Here is a 21,028-nt window from a genome sequence, read left to right as displayed (position 1 = left end):
AAAAAGCACTCAGTGCAGTCTCTGTGTCTGGGTATAGATGGGGACAAGACGGGAAAGGAAGGATGCAGGAAGGGAGGGAAGGAGTAGGGGAACTAAAGAATGGGCTGGAGGGAGAGGGGGGGAAAAAAGAGCGCATCCTTGTCTTTTGTGTTAAGCTCTTGTTCCTGCAAGTTTTTCTCTTTTTTTCTTCCTCTTCCATGGGTGGAATCATGCCACAGAAAGTAAAGTGCATTGGATGATTATTTCAACAAGTTAATGGGATATTCTCCTTTCTGTCTGTTCTTTCCCCCCTTTTCTCTCTCTCTCTCCCCCCCTCCACCCCGCTATCTCTATTTTATTCTAAGTAAATACCAGGTCCCCTCAGTGGCCCCTGTAGCTAGTCATTCAGGTTCCTCATCTCTGGATTAATAATGAGTTCTACCTTGTTTTCGTCGAACAACAACACACAATAATAAGCAAAGTAATTAAAAGCGGTTCGAGGGAGATAGGGGGAGAACCAGCCATCACCACGCACATCCACTTACTGACAAGCGTTCGAAATGAATTGCATTTAAGAGGCAGCATTGGTATTGCTGTTTTGATGAAATGCGCCCTGTTTTTGAGTCATTTGTTTATGTGCATGCATGCATGCATGTTTCCTGTTCGTGTGGCTATAAAAAAAGGCCTTAAGGAGCGCCATATCAGTTTGATTTTAAAAAAATGAAGGTGCATAGTGGGTGCAAAAAACAAAACCGCATCATGCCCAGGTTACACTTGACATGGACAACTTCACCCTGTGTGGAGGAGGGGGGGCTGGGTTTAATTAGCTGTTTGACCGGAGAAAAATATGTCCATGTTTTGTTACGGTGACGACGTTGCTTTGGCAGGGTGTCTGACCGCCTGTCACCTGCCGGGGGCCCTGTTTGACCTCGTCTCCCCGCCGGCGGCATGTCCAAACTCCTCGGATAGACGTCCTTGTGGGACCAGCCGATATCCTCCCCGACTTGTACTCTGCGGGCAAATATGTGCATACATGCAGACAAAAAACACATGTGCGACAACAAGAATCAATAGACACCAACAAGCTCACACACAGACACACACACGACTGCACACATCAGGGCGGATCACCTAATATCGGAGAGTGACGGGGGGGGCAGAAATCCGATCATCCGACAACCGGGATACAGATAGCGAATCCTCGCCACTGATCCATGCGATAGATAGTTTCCACAACCAGCGACTCGGCTAGGGTTGCAGCTGGTCAAGCGCCACACCTTAACACACTGCGTCGTGCCTGGCGTTGAGATAAAACAATACCGTTGATGGGAGATCGATAAAAGAAGGCGTCGTTTGTGTTACATTTTTCATGGAAGGTTAGACGAGAGGAAACGGGGAAAAAAAGCTCGTGCGTGAGGTCGCCATAAGTGTTGTGTGTTTTATTTCTGCGAAGCGTTTCGTCGCCCTCATTTTTACTTCTCGATTGTATCGTTGCATTGATTTTATTTATTTATTTATTTATTTATTTTGGGGGGATTTTAATTGCGGTTCGTTAAATGTTTAGCTCGAATGTCAATATCTTTGATCGGGCTTTTCTAATTGTTTGAAAAAAAATCAATTTGCATCATCTCATCGTTACCCTCAAAATCTGGGTAATAATTCGCCTACGTAATGCTCGTATAAACCAACAAAACAGATACGTCCCCCCTTCACATCAGTTGTAATTATGAATCAGCAAAAAAAAAATGTTGGTTCAAATAAAATGGGCCATTTGTACACAAGCAATTAACTGGTGCGGCTTTAAATAATGTAGCCCAGATGGAACCTAATTATAGTCTGCACGCTTTGATTCGGTCTTGCTGTCGGGAGTATCACTCGGGGCGTCTCTTTGGCTTTTCAGTCACCTAGCGTTTGTTTTGAAATTTGTGACTATCACAGCCCATTACCATTTGTAACAGCATGCGACGTTTGGTGCAGGGGGAAGAAAGCATGGCCCATAGCTACGGAAGAGTTGCCTTTATAACCGCGCAAAACAATCCTCTCCTCCCTCACCTTACTGCACACTAACGATAACAACTGTTCTGCCGTGTGTGTGTGTGTGTCTGTGTGTGTGTGTGTTGGGGGGGGGGGTATCTTGCAGCAGAGTAGAGTCAGAGGCAGATCAAACGGTCAGTCAATTACCCTGAGAGGGCTCCAGTGGCTGTAGCCGAGACGAGGAGGCTAAACATCCAGGATCAAATACACCATCAGCCTGTCACATAATGAGACAGCCTCCCCGGGCTCAAAGAGCACAGGCGGAGTGGTCAAACTGGGGTTGGGACCCAGGGGCCGGGCAACGGGGGCTTAGGGCTGAATCTGTGCCATGACCAGGGCACAGCACCTGGATATTGATAAAAACCTCTTCATGTAAAGTGTGTGTGTGTGTGTGTGTGTGTGTGTGTGTGTGTGTGTGTGTGTGTGTGTGTGTGTGTGTGTGTGTGTGTGTGTGTGTGTGTGTGTGTGTGTGCGTGTGTTTCTCTGTGTCTGTGTTCACCTGAACATCACTGTCATCCTCATTCTACTTGTGCTGACAGTGTTCTTCTGTTTATTTGTTGCTAAAAGTGTGCAGATTTGGGGCGTCTGGGTAGTACCTACTTTTGCCCTGCGCTCAGTGGCCACACAGACCCTCTCATTACTTACTAACACGGGGCTCGCCGGTTCGAATCCCTGTGTTGACTCCGGCTTGGCCGGGTGTCCCTACAGACACAATTAGCCATGTCTGCGGGCGGGAAGCTGGATGTGGGTATGTGTCCTGGTTGCTGCACTAGCGCCTCCTCTGGTCGGTCGGGGTGCCTGTTCAGGGGGGAGAGGGAACTGGGGGGAATGGTGTGATCCTCCCACGTGCTACGTCCCCCTGGTGAAACTCCTCACTGTCAGGTGAAAAGAAGCGGCTGGCGACTCCACATGTATCGGAGGAGGCATGTGGTAGTCGGCGGCCCTCCCCGGATCTGCAGAGGGGGTGGAGCAGTGACCGGGACGGCTCAGGAGAGTGGGGTAATTGGCCAGATACCACAAGGGAGAAAGGGGGGGGGGGTGCAGATTTTGAAAGTGAAGACAAACACCTCTGCAAATCCTCCGTCCTGTCTTAAATGTGGAACATTTACAATATAATTTAATTACATTTACAACGCATGACCGCGTGTTTGCTTTACAGTTCATCAGATTAATTAATTAGAGTGGACGACATGTGACGTCCTTGCTTCATCGTTGTCCAAACAACAAACGTATCGCGCGCTTTCTAGTCGTGAAAACGGTGCACATCATCAGTGGAACAGTTCAAGTGTAAGCGCTCCCCGTGTGTTATCTCCGAGAGCAGAGGTGTTGTTCTGGTGAATGTGTGAAATACGGGTCTGTCAATAAGAAAACTTTCTGGGTGGGGGGCTCAAACCGGCGAGAGGCTGCATGTGCTCGCTCGCTGTTTATGGGTTCGCTGTGCTCATGCGACGCAGCCAAACGAGAGCTCATCGATCCCTATATCATTTAAAAGATATCACCTTGATTTGTGGCGTGGCCGAGGTGACTCATTTCTTTCGCTGCCCCTGCCCCCCCCCCCCCGGTGCTGTTTCTCTTGCTCCCGCCCTCCGTCTTTAGTGGTTAGTTAAGCTTGGCCATTGACATTCTTCCTCTAAATCAGTGGTCACATCACAGCTCTGACAACATCCATTAGGTTCGACACACTTTGGCAATTAGAGGAACAGTGGACGTAGGCTGTTAAAGGCCTATCTGTGTGTGTGTGTGTGTGTGTGTGTGTGTGTGTGTGTGTGTGTGCGTGCGTGCATGAGAGAGAGTAAGAGGCAGAATTTATGGTTTATGTCTCAATGTGGATGTGAGTTTGGCGGTGGAAGGTGAGACGAGTCAACTCGACGACCCCCGCCGTCCAGAGGGGCACGGCTTAAAACCAGAGTCATTGGAGGGGCATGGGCTCATCTGCATATTGGCACAGAAATGCCCCTTTGGTGACCCCCCCCCTCCCAATTGCGATGGGATACGGCGTAGAGGCTGGCGGCGTTCCGCGGGAGTTCACTGCCAGTTCGGGGTGAACGAGAGAGCACTGCGGCATCGATCGCTTCTGCGGGGTGGGGGAGGGGGGGGGGGGACAAAAGAGAGGAAAGAAAAACACCAGCGTGAGGGAGAGGCGGACGAGAAGGGGAGAAAGGAGGAGGAGGCAGAGGTGGAAAAAGATCACCAAGTCTCAAATTGGATATAAATGATAGATAAGAGGTGTGAGAGGGCTGTGTCTTTGTTTTTTCCAGAGGTGGGTGTTGTGTTGAGCCCTACACAGGTAGGAAGTGTCTGAGAGTGCTGTGTTATTGACTCCCAAGATTGCCAGGCCAGTAAATTTGACCCAAGGCACTGGCTGTAGTCCACATGCTACCACATGCACCACAATCCACTGTCCTAAGGTGATCACCCCCCCCACACACACACACACACACATGCATGGATAAAATCCCACAGCACCCCCCAAACTGAAGTCCAAAACCCAGATCCGAGCCTCACGCTACCCCCAGAGGACTCAAAAACACAAACATAACACACACACACACACACACACACACACACACAGAGGCAAGCAAACAGCCCATCTCCATTAAGGCGGCCAGGCAGAGGTCAATCTAATAAACATCAGGTCAGAGCGGTGGTCATCGGAGGCCTCTCTGTGGTGAGAAAGCCTTTAAGGTGCTTCTTAATTGTATCCCTGCGGCCCTCCGCTCAAGCAGCTTACAGCGGTTCCCATGTATGGACGAGAGGCTGGAGAGGAGGGGGGAGGAGAGCAGGGCGATGAGAAAAGCACCCTGGAAAGAGGCTTTTTTTTTCAAAACGTACTCAATGTTTTGATGCCTTCAAAATTGGAAGCTGTTTTTTTTTTTAGTCAAGTAGCGTGAAATGTGTTCGGTGTTGTTATAAAGGAAGTGTGTACAGTTTACACCGGTGGTGTCACTCCTGCTTTTCCTTCCAAATCCAGTTTTGATACCCCCGCCACCCCACAATTTTTCTCCCCAATTGTATCCGGCCAATTACCCCACTCTTCCGAGCCGTCCCGGTCGCTGCTCCACCCCCCTCTGCCGATCCGGGCAGGGCTGCAGACTACCACATGCCTCCTCCCATATGTGTGGAGTCGCCAGCCGCCTCTTTTCACCTGACAGTGAGGAGTTTCGCCGAGGGGGGGCGTAGTGCGTGCAAAAAAATGGCTTTAAGAAACAACTTACTGCACCTATAAAAGAAGGACACACTTCCACCACTCTGTAGTTTTTTTTCCACGTGTATTTTCAGTGATGTCTCTCCTGCCCCGCCTCCTTCCCCTCCACCCGCCCTGAATCCCGTCTCTGTGAACACATGTAAATTCCCTCAGTGGCTGCATCCGTGTATCAAGGGATCAAACTTAATATCATCTCACCGCAAACCTATTCCCCCTCCGGGAAGCAAGAGGGCACCTCGGATGTGGCTTCTCAAGTCCGGTTACAGTTGCGTTGCTAAGCAGCTGAGCTACGGGCGAGCGGCGGCGGCGGCGGCGGGGGTGGAATAAGCCGGTATTCTGCTTGCGCCGGTGAGTCGGACTCGCAGACAAGACAGGCAGCAGCTGCCGCCGTGAGCTGTCTCCGCCATCGCCGCTACCGCCGGCGAGCGGAGGGTGCTCCGTGGGCAGGGCGGGGAAGGCGGAGGAGGGATAAAGCAACAGCTTGTGAGTTCGAGAGCCGTCCCTGCCAAAAAGGCCGACCCGTGATACCTTGACCCCCTCTGCAGACCGGGAGGAATCCGAGGCGTGTGTACCAAATTTCAAGGTTCTGCGTGACCCCCAACTTGGGAACTGGCTAACCTGTAGGAAGCTAGAGAGAAACATGGCACTCATCCCACCCCTCCCCACACCCCCCCCCCCCACTCCCGGACCACCTGATATGCTCGCCAGCTACTTCTCCCCTGCTTCTGTCTTGCCTTTTTTTTCTCTTCAGCCGGCCCTTTAGAATGAATGACTACCGCTCCACTGGCTTCGCTCAGTGCACCCCATTGTGTATAACTCATTCGACTTGAAGGCCCGAGATGGAGAGAGGGATGGGGAAACGGCAGTGATTATCATGTATCCACCTGGATCGTATATTAAGGCTGTCCCATTGGACGAGAGGGTCATAGGCTGTCATGGCTCTCAAGCACAAGGTCCTACGCTCGCAGTGGAAGACACGCCACAGGAGCGGAGAGAGCCCCGAGGGGGGCCGCCGCGCATCTCTGCAGAATGTCACATTTACTCGTTTATACCTTTCTTTGCAACCAGATGCAACGTCTCTCACTTTGTTTTTAGAGTTGTGTGTTTGTTTGTTAGAGTAATGTAAGTGCACACTGTCTTTCCCTGCAGTTTCATTGCAAAGCAAACATTGTTGAATGCTAATTTGTGCTACTGTGTGTGTGTGTGTGTGTGTGTGTGTGTGTGTGTGTGTGTGTGTGTGTGTGTGTGTGTGTGTATGGGCGCTTGTGCATATCTTTACCATGTAGGCACAGAGAAGCACGAGCTGACCTCCTGGATGAGTTTCGACTCCATCTTCAAGTTCTTCGGCGAGGCTCTGGAGGCGGAGGAGGACGAAGAGGCGGAGGCCTCCAACACGGTCACCACACGCAGCAGCTCCCTCAAAAGCAAACACCAAGACTTGTAAAGGGGCGGCGACAATGACTTAGTGCGAAAAAGGGAAGGAGCAGGAAGGGGGCGCTGCGGAAAAGGGAGGCCAAGATTCCAGACTTGTGCATATTATTCTTTTGCCGTTTACCTTCTCGCTTCCTGCCGCCATCTTCCCTCCCTCGCTCTCCCCGCCGAGTGTCGCTTCTCCCTTCCTGCCCTCGCCGTCTCTCTCCCAGCACGCATACACACACACATGCACACACACAGAGGAGTGCAGGGTCACCGTGTATACATCACAATAACGTTTTGCATTACTTCTAGATGAGTGCAACTGTCAAAGCAATATGGGCCTGAACGTCGGCGCTTCCCGTGGGCCGCGGCCCGGCTGCGGGTGCGGACCACGGCGGCAGAGATTAAAGCTGACAAGCGCTGTGCACTGTGCGCTGTGGTGCACCTCTAATTGTCCTGACATCGGCCTGAACTAAGCTAATGCCCCCGCCAGTCCTCCCAGTCTACACTGCCCCGGCCCCTCCCGCCTCTCTCTCCTCCCCCCAGGTCCTAAAGCCTGACCCGTTTATCCTGGAATCAGCTTGTGCAGCCGCAATATCCACCGCCATCCTCTTGCCCCTCACCCACCACATATGCTTTAGGGTTTTTTAAGCTGTTTTTTTTTTTTTCTTCTTCTGCTTCTTTAACAAGCGAAACGCAGCCCTGCAGCCTGTTGTTCATCCTTAATGTTCAGAAACCCGACTTTTCTCATTCGGCGCGGTGCAAAATGTGCTCCTGTAAGCCGCATCAGGTACCCTGGGGTTAGCCATGGCCACGACAAGAGAGGCATTACACTTTATTTACCCTGTTTGTTTGTTTTTTCTTCTTCTTCTTTCTGATGATGTACATCCTCACCGTTTCCCTTGTATAAAAACACACAAACACACACAATATATATATATATATATATATATATATATATATATATATTGCATTTGCATTTGGTCACATCTGCTGCAAAGGCCCTGCAACTTTTATTGTTTATTGTGGAATATGTTTATGTGTGTGTATGTGTGTGTGTGTGTGTGTGTGTGTGTGTGTGTGTGTGTGTGTGGTTTTATATATAAAGTTTTTCTCTTCTTTTTTCTTCCCTTCCTAGATGATATCCATGAAACGATTGTCTCCGATGCTTGAATGGGATGAAACCAATAAAACAAGCAAACCCAACCCGCAGTGAATTAGTATGAATAAGTGTGGGTGTGTAGGATGCGGGACAGCGAGCAGATTTAAAGCCGGCCGTGAGAAGGGAGTTGTTGGAGGTATCTCGTTTTAACAGGAGCCAGAAAGTCGGCTCGCGGCGCTCGCTACCGCCCTGACGCACATCGCCTTACACGTCAGGGACGCCAAGGTTTCAATATTATCCTAAGCCTGAGTGATATTTCCTTAGATGTGGAAGACATGTAGCGCGTCTTGTGTTTTTCTTCCTCCCCTTTTGTCTTCCTCCCCAACGCGCGCACTTCGCACTCACAAGTGACAAAGTCGGCCCTCTCCCTCAGCCGCACATAATCTGACTCTGTGACACAAACACGATACAAGTGTTCCCGCCAGGCTGCCTGCCACCTCGTATAAACCACTCGAGGCTTAGCGGCGCTCTCTCCTAACCTGACATGACATTAGCGAAAAACTTGATGCAGATATCCTAAATCCTCTGACACCCCCAGGAAACGTCCCAAACAGCCACTTTTGCCATAACACATCCACTTTCTGACTTTGATATACAGCTTTTTTTTCTTTTAATCTCTTGCAGACAGGTACCCTCTTTCTTTTTTCTTCTTTTTCTTTTTACATTCTTGTACTTTAAATTTCATTCTCTGCTACTGTGTGTGGTGCTTTAAGGCTTTTGTGCATCAATCATGTTCGGTGTGTAAGAGGGAATCTGTGGCTGATGGTTGCGGGCCTGTTTTGCCTGTAATGTGATTTGTGGAGCTCTTCGGGTTGCGGCAAAGAAGTTGGTTTATTGTTCGATGAGATGACTTTTATTGCAGGACGCCATCGTTTGTCTTTCTGAGGCTCAGCTCGCGTTATGGCGCTGAAAGCACCATGCGGCTCGCCCCCCCCCCCCCCCACTCCATAATTTCTGTGTTGTTGCCTTAGGAATAAACGAGACACTGGTCACCGGTGTTTTTAATGAAATCCAGGAAGCCACACGGCCATGATGTGTGAATGGAAGTAAGGAGGCAAGAGCAGCCTCCAACCAGAGCTGAAGCACACATACACACACACACACACACACACAGTCCACTGGTGTGTTTGTGTGTGCGTGCGTGTGTGTGTGTGTGTGTGTGTGTGTGTGTGTGTGTGTGTGTGTGTGTGTGTGTGCGCATGTGTGTGTGTGCGCATGTGTGTGTGTGTCTGCTTGCATGTGTGTGTGTGTGTCTGCATGCATGTGTGTATGTGTGTGTATCTTCATGTGTGTGTGTGTGTGTGTGTGTGTGTGTGTGTGTGTGTGTGTGTGTGTGCAAGCATGTGTGTTTGTGTGCACGTGTGCATGTGTGTGTATCTTCATGTGTGTGTGTGTGTGTGTGTGTGTGTGTGTGTGTGTGTGTGTGTGTGTGTGTGTGCATGCATGTGTGTGTGCATGCATATGTATGTGTCCGTGCATGTGTGTGTCTGCATGCAAGTGTATGTGTGTGTGTCTGCGTGCATATATATGTGTGTGTGTGTCTGAGTGCATGTGTGTGTCTGCATGCAAGTGTGTATGTGCGCGTGTGTGTGTGTATCTGCGTGCATGTGTGTGTGTTCTTTTTTTGTGCACATGAGATTTCATCAAATCGCTCGTGGCATTCAGCTTGAGCACGTCTTATTACTTTTATTATCAATACGATCAATATTTATTTCGATATCTCATCAGTGTGACGTTTGGAAAACAATTTTTCAAAAAAAAATTCTCTTTTTTTTTTAACAAACGTTTTGGTGCATTTTTTGACTCTTACAACATTTCCCCCACTTCTACATTGTTGGTTGTTGTTTTATTTTCAGCAGTTTAATAAAAGCTCCTACACGTTAGTACGAAATATAAAAGCAACCGTGTCCTGGTCTTTTCCCACCCTTACACGTTTTATTGCTCATAATGAATCTCCGATATAATTAGTTTAAACAAGTTCATTATTATTTGTTTGAATATCGTGTTGTGTTTTGCACACAATCTGATTCGTTTCGGAAACGCTGACGTTGCCAGCCCCCTTCCTCTGTACAGACTGGAGATGATGGGTAGAATAAAAGAATAAGAATAAATATTCACAACTTAAATAATGACTGGAGGGAGGGAGGGGGGGAGAAATGGTGTTGCAAAGTTGGTTCAAGTTGAACCGTATGGGGCAACAACAACAAAAAGAGTGCCACCAAATGAAATAACGTCCATAAAATATGATATTAATACCAGCGAAGACCTGACGCTTCCTGGGACCGAAAAAGTGTCGTCGTTTGTTTCTTTGTTTCCTTTTGTGTGACCGGACGGTGTTGTGCGTCACAGAGAGCCCGTTTAAAACTTCTGCAAAGTCACGTGACTGGGATCGTTTTCCTGCAAATCTTCCCAGATGATGGTCCGCCGCCGGTGCGCGGCCTGACCGCTTACCTGACCACCTCCACCGCCAACAGACAAGCTGCGCGCTGCTCGTTCAGACCTTCTTTAGCTAAATTCGGCGAATCATTTTGGGCCGTGAGTCCCGGCCCGGCCCGGCCCGGCCCGGCCCGGCCCGGCTCGGCTGCGCTGCGGCATCGTTTGTTTCCGCGCGCGGTGAAACCGATATAAGGTCATTAAACGCCCCCTCAATAAATCTTTAGAAAGCTTTCCATTAAACCTCCCGGACGACGACAACAACAAGTGCCGACGAGGGAAACCGGGCGACTTCCCTCACACACACACACACACACACACACACACACACACACACACACACACACACACACACACACACACACACCGTGTCCGGCTGCTGATAAAAGAAAGGCATTCAATCACACACGCGCTATACACACACGCACGCGTGCAGACATACACACACTGTATACATGCGTGCACTCACAAAATGCGCGCGCACACGCGCACGCAAACACGCGGGTGTCCCAGAAAGTTTGGCTCAACTTTCCTACAAAGTGTTGGGGTAAAAAAAACCCAACACACGTTCTCGTATCGGGGGTGACTCCTCAATTAGCCGCCTACACGTTACACCGCGTGGCCTGCCCCGCCGCCCCCTCGGCCGGAGGTACCGCGGGTTCCGCCGCGGGCTCGTGGCGTGGGTTCTCGCGGCTTTGGGCGGCTCGATAAGCAACCCCCCTCCTCCTCCTCTCTTCCTTTTCTGATTACGTGGGGGGGGGGCTGTGCGTTTTCGTGGCTGCTGCGGCACCACTCCCTCACATGTCCGAGCTGTCTCCGAGCTTCAAAAGACCGCCATGGTGTCTGGTGTCAATGGGGTAAGGCTACCCCAAACTGATAGTTCAGTTCCCCCCCCCTCTCTCCCTTGTTCTCTCTCTCTCTCTCTCTCTCTCTCTCTCTCCTCTCTCTCTCTCTCTCTCTCTCTCTCTCTCTCTTTTCTCTTTTCCTCCAAGAGAGTTGTTGTCACGCTTGCTTGCTCTCGCCCGCTCGAATACGCGCGCCGTCGTCGCTCAAGATGAACTCCTTCCAAAGAACCAAGCATTAGGCAAAGTTGGAATGTCCCCCCACCACCACCACACACACACACACACACCCCTACACCCCCCCTCACCCCACCTACCCACCCACCCTCAACACTCCAGCGGATCACTGTCAGATCATTATTTGCATAATTATATGCTCAGCTCTGAAGAGAAAACTAACCCCCAAATTTTACGGGTCAGCTGACTGCGACAATCAATGTTTTATCGCGTATACTAAGGAAAAATATCTTAACAATCATGGAAGAGGGACTCTCTCTCTCTCTCTCTCTCTCTCTCTCTCTCTCTCTCTCTCTCTCTCTCTCTCTCTCTCTCTCTCTCTCTCTCTCTCTCTCTCTCTCTCTCTCTCTGTCTCTCAGTACGTGAGCAAATACTTTTTCATCTATTGACCGAGGGAGAATGTGTGGCTTAAGCTCGACGTGCATTCAAGTTTGTATCCCTCCTTCTCCTTCTATCCTCCTCTCTCGTGCTCCGGACTCAGGGTGTGCGTCTGTGTGTGTGTGTGTGTGTGTGTGTGTGTGTGTGTGTGTGTGTGTGTGTGTGAGAGAGAGAGAGAGAGAGCGAGAGAGAGAGAGCGAGAGAGAGAGAGCGAGAGAGAGAGAGAGAGAGAGAGAGAGAGAGAGCGGGCGCGCGCGTTTGCGCGCGTGCGGGCGTCTCCTCGCAGAAGAAGAGGGCTCGCCTATAGGTTTCCATACGAAATCAAAACCTCGCTGCCCGGTTTCGTCGGACATCATTACATATTCATTGACTTGCAGAGAAACCCATTAATCCTCTGGAAACAACGTCTCTTCCTTCAGCCGCCGCTCCCTCTCTCCCTCTCCCTCTCTCCCCCCTCTCTCTCTCCCTCTATTCTAACGAGCCTGACACGGACGCACGGATGCAACGGTTGCGGGTCGAGCGGGCCCGCGGCCGTCCGATGCGAGCGAGGAGGGCGCGCGGGGGCGGCTCTCATCATACCCCGCGGGTCACACGCGGGTTGGCTGCGGCGGTCAGGGCAGCAGGTCCGCTCAGATGGCCCGCACCACGGGGACAGGTGTAATGTAACCCACACCTGACACACACACACGGAGTCACATGAGCTGACCGCAGCCGCCCGCCCCTCTTCCTTTGGGCTCACCTGTCTTGAAGTGATCTATAAACGGGCTCTCCGTCCAATGGGGAGGCAGAAGGAGCCACTAGTGGCCGTATAGTGTAGCATGTGTGTGGTGTCCTGCTCGTAGATCCTGGCGTATAATGCACCGATTGTGGACAGCTGTTGGCAGAGCCGTTTTACGGTGTTCAGTCCATTTGGCTTTAATAGCGGCTTTGAGGCGGCCGCTACTCTATACCCTCGCCGCCCCCTCAATTACACCTCCTCCGATACTCTCATGGCGTAAAGACTCCTGCAGTAAAAAAGCGCCCTCTGAAATGGAATACATCTGAAGAGCGGGGCTCTGACTTTTTAAGGTTTTGGGGCTCGCTCTCTGATGATTTCAGGGAAGCAATATTAGGCAGGCAGGGTTGAACGAGGGGGGGTGGAGAGAAAACACTAACACATCTCACTGGCCTGCTTTAACGGGCCCCCGGCTGGAGAACCCTGGCCATTGGGTCTTGATGAATGGCGGAGGAGGTGAAGGCAGCTGTAGGTGCGTTAGAGAAGCACCCGACACGAGGCTGAACTGAATTTCAAACCAACATTTTGACACGTGCCCAATTTCCAATTTAATGAACTATAATTTTTTGTATTTTCGTTGTTAATTTTTGTTGCGTTTTGTGCGCGTGCGTGTGCGCGCACGGGGAGAAAAATGTGTGCGTATGAAACGAAGGACGATGGCCGCAGACAAATAGAGCGTGATTCACAATAACAGGGAGAAAATAAAACGCGCCGTTTAGAGTAACTCCTGCAACAACAAACAAACAAAAATAAAAAAGTTTTAATCCCCCCTAATTACACGTTGTTGGAATTAATGTTACAACATAGGATTTTTTTTTTTAGCACAGAAGATTAAAATGACAATGCATTATTACATGTTAAAGGTGTGTATGAGAAGGACATATTATCGATATTTATTACTTCGGCAATCCAGCTAGCATTATTCCCGGGCTAATGCACGAGCCGTCGATATTATCAATAGTTATGATCAGATTATGGAGTTTGTATTTAATCGTGTTTAAATAGAAACCTCCGGAATAATCTCTTGTTATTATTCAGCCAATGTTTCACTGCAATTGCTTGTATTCATCTACAGAAATAACACACGTGCCTTGTGTGTGTGTGTGTATGTGTGTGTATATATATATATATATATATATATATATACACACACACATATATATATATATATACATATATATATACATACATATATATATTAACACGTTGTTGTTCTATTAAAGTTACATTTAGAGGAAGCATTGTTGAATTGGGCGACACCCCATAACATAAATCGACAACAAAGTATCGGATTAATGTAACGGTTCTGCAGGCCTCCTGAAGTCGGGATGACCTCACGTGATCTCATTGAAGTTTTCCGGAAACAAAAAAAAAACACCACGGCGAGTGTCTCGTGACATATTTCGTCACAGACTCGACCAGTAAGTTACATAATAACAATGTACCGTCACAAAACAAACGAATCAGGTCCAGAATCTCGTCACTGAGCCTAAAAAACAAAAACCTGTTGTCCCCTTAAAGTAACCGAACCATGAGGTGGCTCCGGAAATACCCAGCACAGCAGAGGGGGTTTAGAAATATCAACCGGCCCGTGAGAGACAAGGCCTCGGCTGACTGATGCTGCACACACACCCCCACCACCACCCCGGGGCCACCCTCCTCACTCACTACTTTTGGGGTACAGCTCCCCTAAAAAGAGGGTACGAAATGTGATATTAAATCACACACAACATTCGCGTTATTAGCCGGAGCGCGTGCAGCACCCTCATTACAGTTGCCCCCCACCCCCCCGAAAGATGAAGCTGTAAATTAAGTTATTGCCATCCAGTGAACTCAAATTAGCTGGGCCACAGAGGTGTCCGTCTGGCCTGGCTTCGCTTAAAACACCATGACAGCCAGCTAGGAGGCGGGGAGGAGGGGGGGGGGCGCTACGTGGGTATAGGTGGCGCATGTTCGGCGTGCGTGTCGTGGTGTTCGAGTCCTCCGGTGAAGTTGGTGCAATAATTTTGAATCTCCACGTTGAGCGAGTTGTTATACTTGTGTTACTGAAGGGCCTGCAGTCTTCTCCTCCTCCTCCTCCTCCTCCTCCTCCTCCTCCAGCCTGCTGCTCTTTTGATGCCTTTACCTTTCTCCTCCATTCCGCTGGCTTACACTTTGTTCCCCTCCTATTTCATTTCTTTATCAGCCATTCAAATATAACAGCTCTCTCTCTCTCTCCCTCCCCCCCCCCCTCTCTCTCCCTTTCTCTGTTCCTTATTTCCTTGACAAGCGTCTCCCTTCGCCACGGTCCATAATCTCTACATCCAGTCGAATGGCTTTCTTCTCGTCGTCGCCCAGGTCCTCATTGTGTTGCTACCTGAGTCAGCAGGGAGGATGAAGAGAGGGAGAGAGGGGGGAGGGGGAGTTGGGGGAAGAAGGAAGCGCGGACGGTTTGACAAGCAGTGAGAGGTGATGATGGGGAGCTGACTGGGTTCTCCTGGCTGTGTGGGACAATATGTGTGTGTGTGTGTGTTTGTGTTTGTGTGTGTGTGGGGGGGGGGGAGCAGCGCAGCAGCCAGCTCCGCTTTATGGCTGGTTATCCCTACAGCAAGGCTGTCAGGCGGTGACAGATTGGCAGCATCTCTCCTCCCCATTGGATGGCGGAGCTACCTGACCACTGATCTCTCGTGCAGATATATTATGAACGGGATCTAGATGCACCCATAATTTGGATTTATTCACCGCCCCCCCCCCCCCCCCCCCCGCTGCCGACGTCCCGGAGCATCCTGCTCATAATGTCCGAGGAAAATCATATCTTACAAGAAAACAAATAAAATAAATTCTGTGTAGGGATCACTCGGTTTTTTGTTTTTTTATATTACAATTATTATCCCTTAGGGTTAGAATTAGCTTTTGAATAATCAACAGAGATTTTAAATAAATGTTGAAATAAAGAAATTTTTGTTATCAGACTCTGCATAAAGCATGTACTACATAGTCACCCTAATTTGGCAATTGCTCTGCAAAAACAAATTAAATTAAATTAAATTAAATTAAATAAAACATTCCACAATAATTTTAAATTGCAACTGGACAAAATTGATACTTCTTTATTAAAGAAGACGGATTTATCAAATTCACGTGCTGACTCTTGTTAACCACCAGAACTCATTACAAATCAAAACAGTTAAAATGTGGAATAAGAATTTGATAATGACACTAACAGGTCTAAGAAAGCACTTAATCATTTGTTTTAATCGAAAAACAATATATATATATATATATATATATATATATATATATATATATATAGCTTATGGCATGAAACAGACGTGTACTGTCTCATAAAGAATTACTTGCCTCACTGGATTATATATATATATATATATGTATATATATTTATTTATTTATATGTGTGTACATATTTGTGAGTATGTTTGTATATATATATAATATATTTATATATATTTGTATATATATATTTGTTTATATCTACACATAAATACATGCATACATGCATATGTGTATGTGTAGATATAAACAAATTTATATATATCGCCGCATATCTAAGTATTCTTTGATCTCGGCAAGATGAACGATACATTGTTTCTATTTAAAGTAGTGACTTCGTAACCTCTTTTCTTCATTTGAATATATAAAGTATGACAAGAAGTCTTGGTCTCCTCAGAAAGTGATCATACTTCAGTGTATAACTCTCTAATAGTCTATATTCCTCCTTATGTCGTGTTGCAAATCATGTGGGTGCGTTAATGTTTTTTTTAATTATGATACAGAAAGAAGAGAAATAGAGTATTTCCAACATTTAACACACACACATACACACGCACGCGCGCACGCGCGCGCGAGGTTCAAAAATATCATCTTACAAAAGTCAGCCAGGACTCATATAGACTCACTCAGGACCTTCAATGGGATTGGTGCTTATCTCGCCAACACAGGGCTGCTGACCTGTGGGCCGCCATCAGAGGTGTGTGTTTGTGTCGAGGTGTTGACCTGTCAGGGGGGACTTGTTACGAGTTTAACTCGAACCGTTGGCGGTCTCCAGACATCCGGGGGTGGCATCGATTTGAAACTTGTCCTGTCTAATTTGATGATAACACCCAGCTAGCCTCACGTAGCACCATGGACAGCGCTCTTCCTTGACCTTGCCTCGCTATCAAATTACCCCCCATCTGGGCGGCGGTGGGAAGTTTGCTCGGCGCTGGGAGTGAGTGTGTGTGTGTGGGGGGGGGGAGGGGGAGGCAGAGATGGAAAAACAGACAGGGGCATATTGATGGCGGTATAGCACCGGAGAGAGGGAGGGATATTTCCTCTACACCGGCGCGAACACGCTGTCCCCGTGTCATCGTCGTCATCAGGGCTGATGCGGCCTTCTGACAATTACTCCCGAGGTAAAGTGTGACGTCACACGCTCGACGCAAGACGTCTTTGCAAATGCATGGGAGCCTGACTCTGTTCTCCAAAGCGCTTTCTTCGCTTTGTTTTTTCTCTTGTATGTTTGTTTGTGTGTGTGCGCGCATGCGTACCTGTGTGTGCGTGCGTGTGTGTATGTGTGTCTGTGTGTGGCCAATCTATAGCTGCAGCCTTTATAGCTGGCTGACTTTGGAGCCAGAGTGGCGAATGTCTTAAGTTTGAGAGACAAGCCAACGCACCGACGGCAGGAGGATTTGCTGGTGGTAAAAAAAAGAGACAGAAAGAGCGCGCGCGCGAGAAAGAGGGAGAGAGAGGGAGAGAGAGAGAGAGACTGTTTGATGGAGCTCTACAGCTTTGAGACAGCTTGTTAATTAAAACCCCAAGAGATGAGGCTCTGCAGCCACCGTCCATATCAGAACACTGCTAACTATACTGACAGCGAGTTACTTAACAAGCAGGCGCCGCCAGCTTTGTACCGGCGCCTCAATCCCGCGCCCCGTTCTTCTTCTTCTTCTTCTTCTTCTACTTCTTCTTCTTCTCCTCTTTTTTTTATCACAGGCAAGCAGTGAGATATTTTAATTCGTTAAAATCCCCACTGTGTCTGGTGAAATATCTTGTTTTCTACTTAGGAAATTATGACAAACCTTCGCCGTTCTCCGTCGTAGGATATGGTCCAAATGGCTGCTTATGTTTTAAAGCCCACACGGACGCTTAAATGTGGTAAATTCGATTAAGGGGGGAGGGAGGGGAGGGGGGAGAAAAGAATGTCAGGAAGTGAATGAATTAGGCTGCACACAGGTTGGGTGGTATTAGAGTCTTGGCTTTGGGCTACAGACATCGAAATTCTCTCCAGAATCAAAGCGCCTTCCCGCGCGTGAGAGTGGCGTGAGAGTGGCGCGTGTGTGTGTGTGTGCGTGTGTGGGAAAGCAAAGAAAGAGACAACATGAAGTAAAAAAAAAACAAATAGGCTGCGGCGAGCGAAAGCATTTTCTGATCAATTTCAATCGAGGTTATTATGCGCTGTGCCCTGTGCATTATTCCGCCGTAATTGAACCCGCAGCTTCGGCACTTTGCCTGTGGGATCTGAGCCAGTCGGCTCCATATGCATGCGTGAGATGATGGCTTGTTACGTCGAGGAAAAACAAATACCAGGAGATCCTTATTCAAACACTTATAAATGTATGATGGCTCGACGGCCATTGTTCAAAAAATAATTGAAATTCTGCTTCCTTCCCCCTCCACCCCCCCTTGCTAATAATGTGTTAGCCGAAATGGGCCCGCTAATGTAAATACCACTAAAGAAGATGTGGCTCCAGCGCTCGCGGTTACCTGCGCTTCGTTTCCCGGATGGAGATGGAGGCGCAGCCTGGCTTGAGTCGTCGAGGCCCACCCAAGGTGGACATCATCCAGAGGGACACCCCCCCCACACACACACACACACACACACACACACCCCACACACACACACAGGGTGTCGTGAACTTCAGGACAACTTCATTCCCGGTGACAAATCGGCGCGTGAAACTGGGCTGCGTACGATGGCGCACCTGGCCACGTGTTCGTGAAGAGGTCCACAGAGAACGGCGACATATTTCCGCTGACAGGAGGCTGTGAAATGGGACTTGAGGAGAAGTCACGGTGTAGTTGACACTGTGTGGGACTCATCACGTGTGTATGGGGGGCGGGGGTGGACCTCTGGAAACGACGTGGGAAGTAACAGCAACCCAACAAGCGCAAACTTGCAAACTTGCAAACTTGCATGACAGCTGTCTCTGCACACATGCAGCCACCTATTAAAGGGGGGGGGGTATTCTTTTTCTGCACCTTTCGGCCCACGTGGAAGCGCGTGTTTCTCAGCCGCTGACCACAGATTTTAGGGCCCGTGCACCTGATCTTTTGCGGCTCATCTTGGCCACAACTCCCATAGAAGGTTCCCCCCTCCTGTTCTCCAACACTTCCGTCAGCGTCACGTCGCAGGCTGCTTAGCGGAAGTGTACCTGCAGCTTACAGCAGAGTCGGCCGCTCAGCAAATGATGCACCCTTTTCTCTCCCTCCCTCCCTCCCCTCGGAGGGGAGGAATCAAGACGAACGAAAAGTAAAAAAAAAAAACAACGTTATGATTTGCTGTGAAATTTGAATTTCGACCGGAGCGCGTGCACGTACAGAGCTACAGACACAGATACGGACACAGATACAGACATGGCTCTGCAGCAAATAAGTCATTCATATTTTAAGCTATTACCTAACCTGTTTTAAAATAATAATAATAATAATAATAATAATGATAATAATAATAAAGAAATACTGATTTAATATTTACCCAAACGTTGTCAAATCTTTTTTTATTTTATTTTATTTTTTGCAGATTTCTTTGCAGATAAAACGATGTATTATGTGTTGCAGGCGACCTTAAAAGCATGCATGCATGCCCTTACTGCAGGTATTAGGCCTGCACAAAATGTGTTTTTTGGAAAGAAATAAAAAATGACCTCGTTCAAATATGAATCGAGTATCATTTCTTATCCCCCCCCCCCCCCCAACTCTGCACTGTGGCAATATCCAAACTCCCTGCTCATGTTTCTTACTATAAAGTCTTCTGTTTTGCGGTTTACACAAAAATCCCGTGCGTTATTTCTTTAATTTGCTCGCTGGGTTTAACTAACGCCGTTTGATTATGAGGCAAGACTACCGACGCACGAGGCAATTAAAGGAGGTGTCTCCTCCTGTCCACGCAGACAACCAAACGAAAGTGGGAGGAAACGCTGCGTGCAGCTGCTGAACGTATGCAGGGAGGTCTCCTGGTGGAGGCTGCAGGCTTTTGTGCGGTGGGCTGTGGGGAGCACGAGGCAGGGGGGGGGTGACTTGTGTCAGAGGGTCCCACAACGAAGAGCGCCATCTAGCAAACAAAAGTAGAAACAAACACGGGCAGAAGTGGCTTGGATGTGCGTCTGTCTGTAACGCCCGCATGCGGGTCTGTGTGCATGCGGGCGCCGGACGGCGTGACGCAGTTCCGCCGCGCGCAGCTGGCGCTACGCTATGTCGTCTCTCTTATTTGTGTGCGATCAATCCCCGATCTGGCGAGGATCGATTAATCACCGCACTTAACCTCGTTTTATTCCTATAACGGGATCGAATGTAAAGGGGTCAAAATATTGCGGATCAGCTGACCAGCAGTAAAGCCCCATATGGAAAGTGTACGCGTCAGGGTGCAGCGGGGGGGGGGGTCCGGGGTGACCGCCCACCTGATTCCCGGGCACCGCACCAGCCTTCAGCTTGGCTCCGTGCGGCACAACAAGTTGAACAACATGCGTCTTCTGACGAGCGCGCTGGCTTCACATCCACCTCTCCGCCAGCCTTTGTCATGGCGCTCCGGCGTCTTTACGCAGGGATGCCGTGGTCCCAAATACGCACGCCGTACAGACGTGTCGCGTCCTCGCCGACTCCCCTCGTCTCCTTCGCGACATCCGTGCTTCCCAAAGCGACATAAAGCTGTGCGCAAACAGAATACCGCCGTCTCTCCCCTCGCCATGATGGCTGGTGGCGACTGACTTACAAGGCGGCGTGGTGGTCGTTGACGCCGGCGCTGTTAGAGGCAGGGTGGTCGTGGATGAAGAGTCGGTGCAGGGGCTGCGTCCGGAATGGGGGGGGGGGCTCAAAGCTCTGCTCCAACTCTGGCCCCTCATGTAAGACCCCCCCCCCACGCCCCGTTACGCATGCACCAACGTGGGCTACATTGAATGTGAAATGTAAATCCTTATCGATAAATGGGTCACTATGTTGCCATGCCAACTGCACAGGTTACAGTTAGGGTTTGCACGTGTCTGTGTTTGAAATGAAAACAAACGTGAATAAGGAAGCAAGGCTGCTATACGAGGAGCGTCTGGCTGATTAGTGGTGAATGCCTAAATATAAGCCGGCGTGTCAGGGGTGCAACTCGTCATCTTGTAGCTTGCCACGCGACAACAAGCAATTTGTGACACTGTTCGCTTGGTTAAGGCATCGATTAGTGCCCCCCCAACCCCCCCCCCCATGTTGAAACCAAAGTTTAGAGAATGCACGTGTAGACTGGTGTTATAATTAGAAAACTAATATCCTCCGAGATATAATTATAAGTTAATTGTGACTCTTTCGATTGCAGCGCACCTCTCCTAATT

At 49.0% G+C, this 21,028-nt stretch overlaps 1 protein-coding gene across 1 annotated transcript in view; it reads left to right on the top strand.

Annotated features, from left to right (window-relative positions):
- The window catches only part of fam172a (family with sequence similarity 172 member A), a 240,430-nt gene extending 232,833 nt beyond the window's left edge, over nt 1-7,597 (top strand). Inside the window, 1 exon segment of the mRNA XM_056288900.1 lies at nt 6,505-7,597. Coding sequence (XP_056144875.1) covers nt 6,505-6,662 — 158 coding nt within the window. The 3' untranslated portion in view covers nt 6,663-7,597.
- Nucleotides 7,598-21,028: the final 13,431 nt, after the last annotated feature.

This window comes from Lampris incognitus, chromosome 1 (assembly GCF_029633865.1).
Source record: "Lampris incognitus isolate fLamInc1 chromosome 1, fLamInc1.hap2, whole genome shotgun sequence".
Lineage (NCBI taxonomy): Eukaryota > Metazoa > Chordata > Actinopteri > Lampriformes > Lampridae > Lampris > Lampris incognitus.
This window is presented reverse-complemented; position numbering and strand designations above follow the sequence as displayed.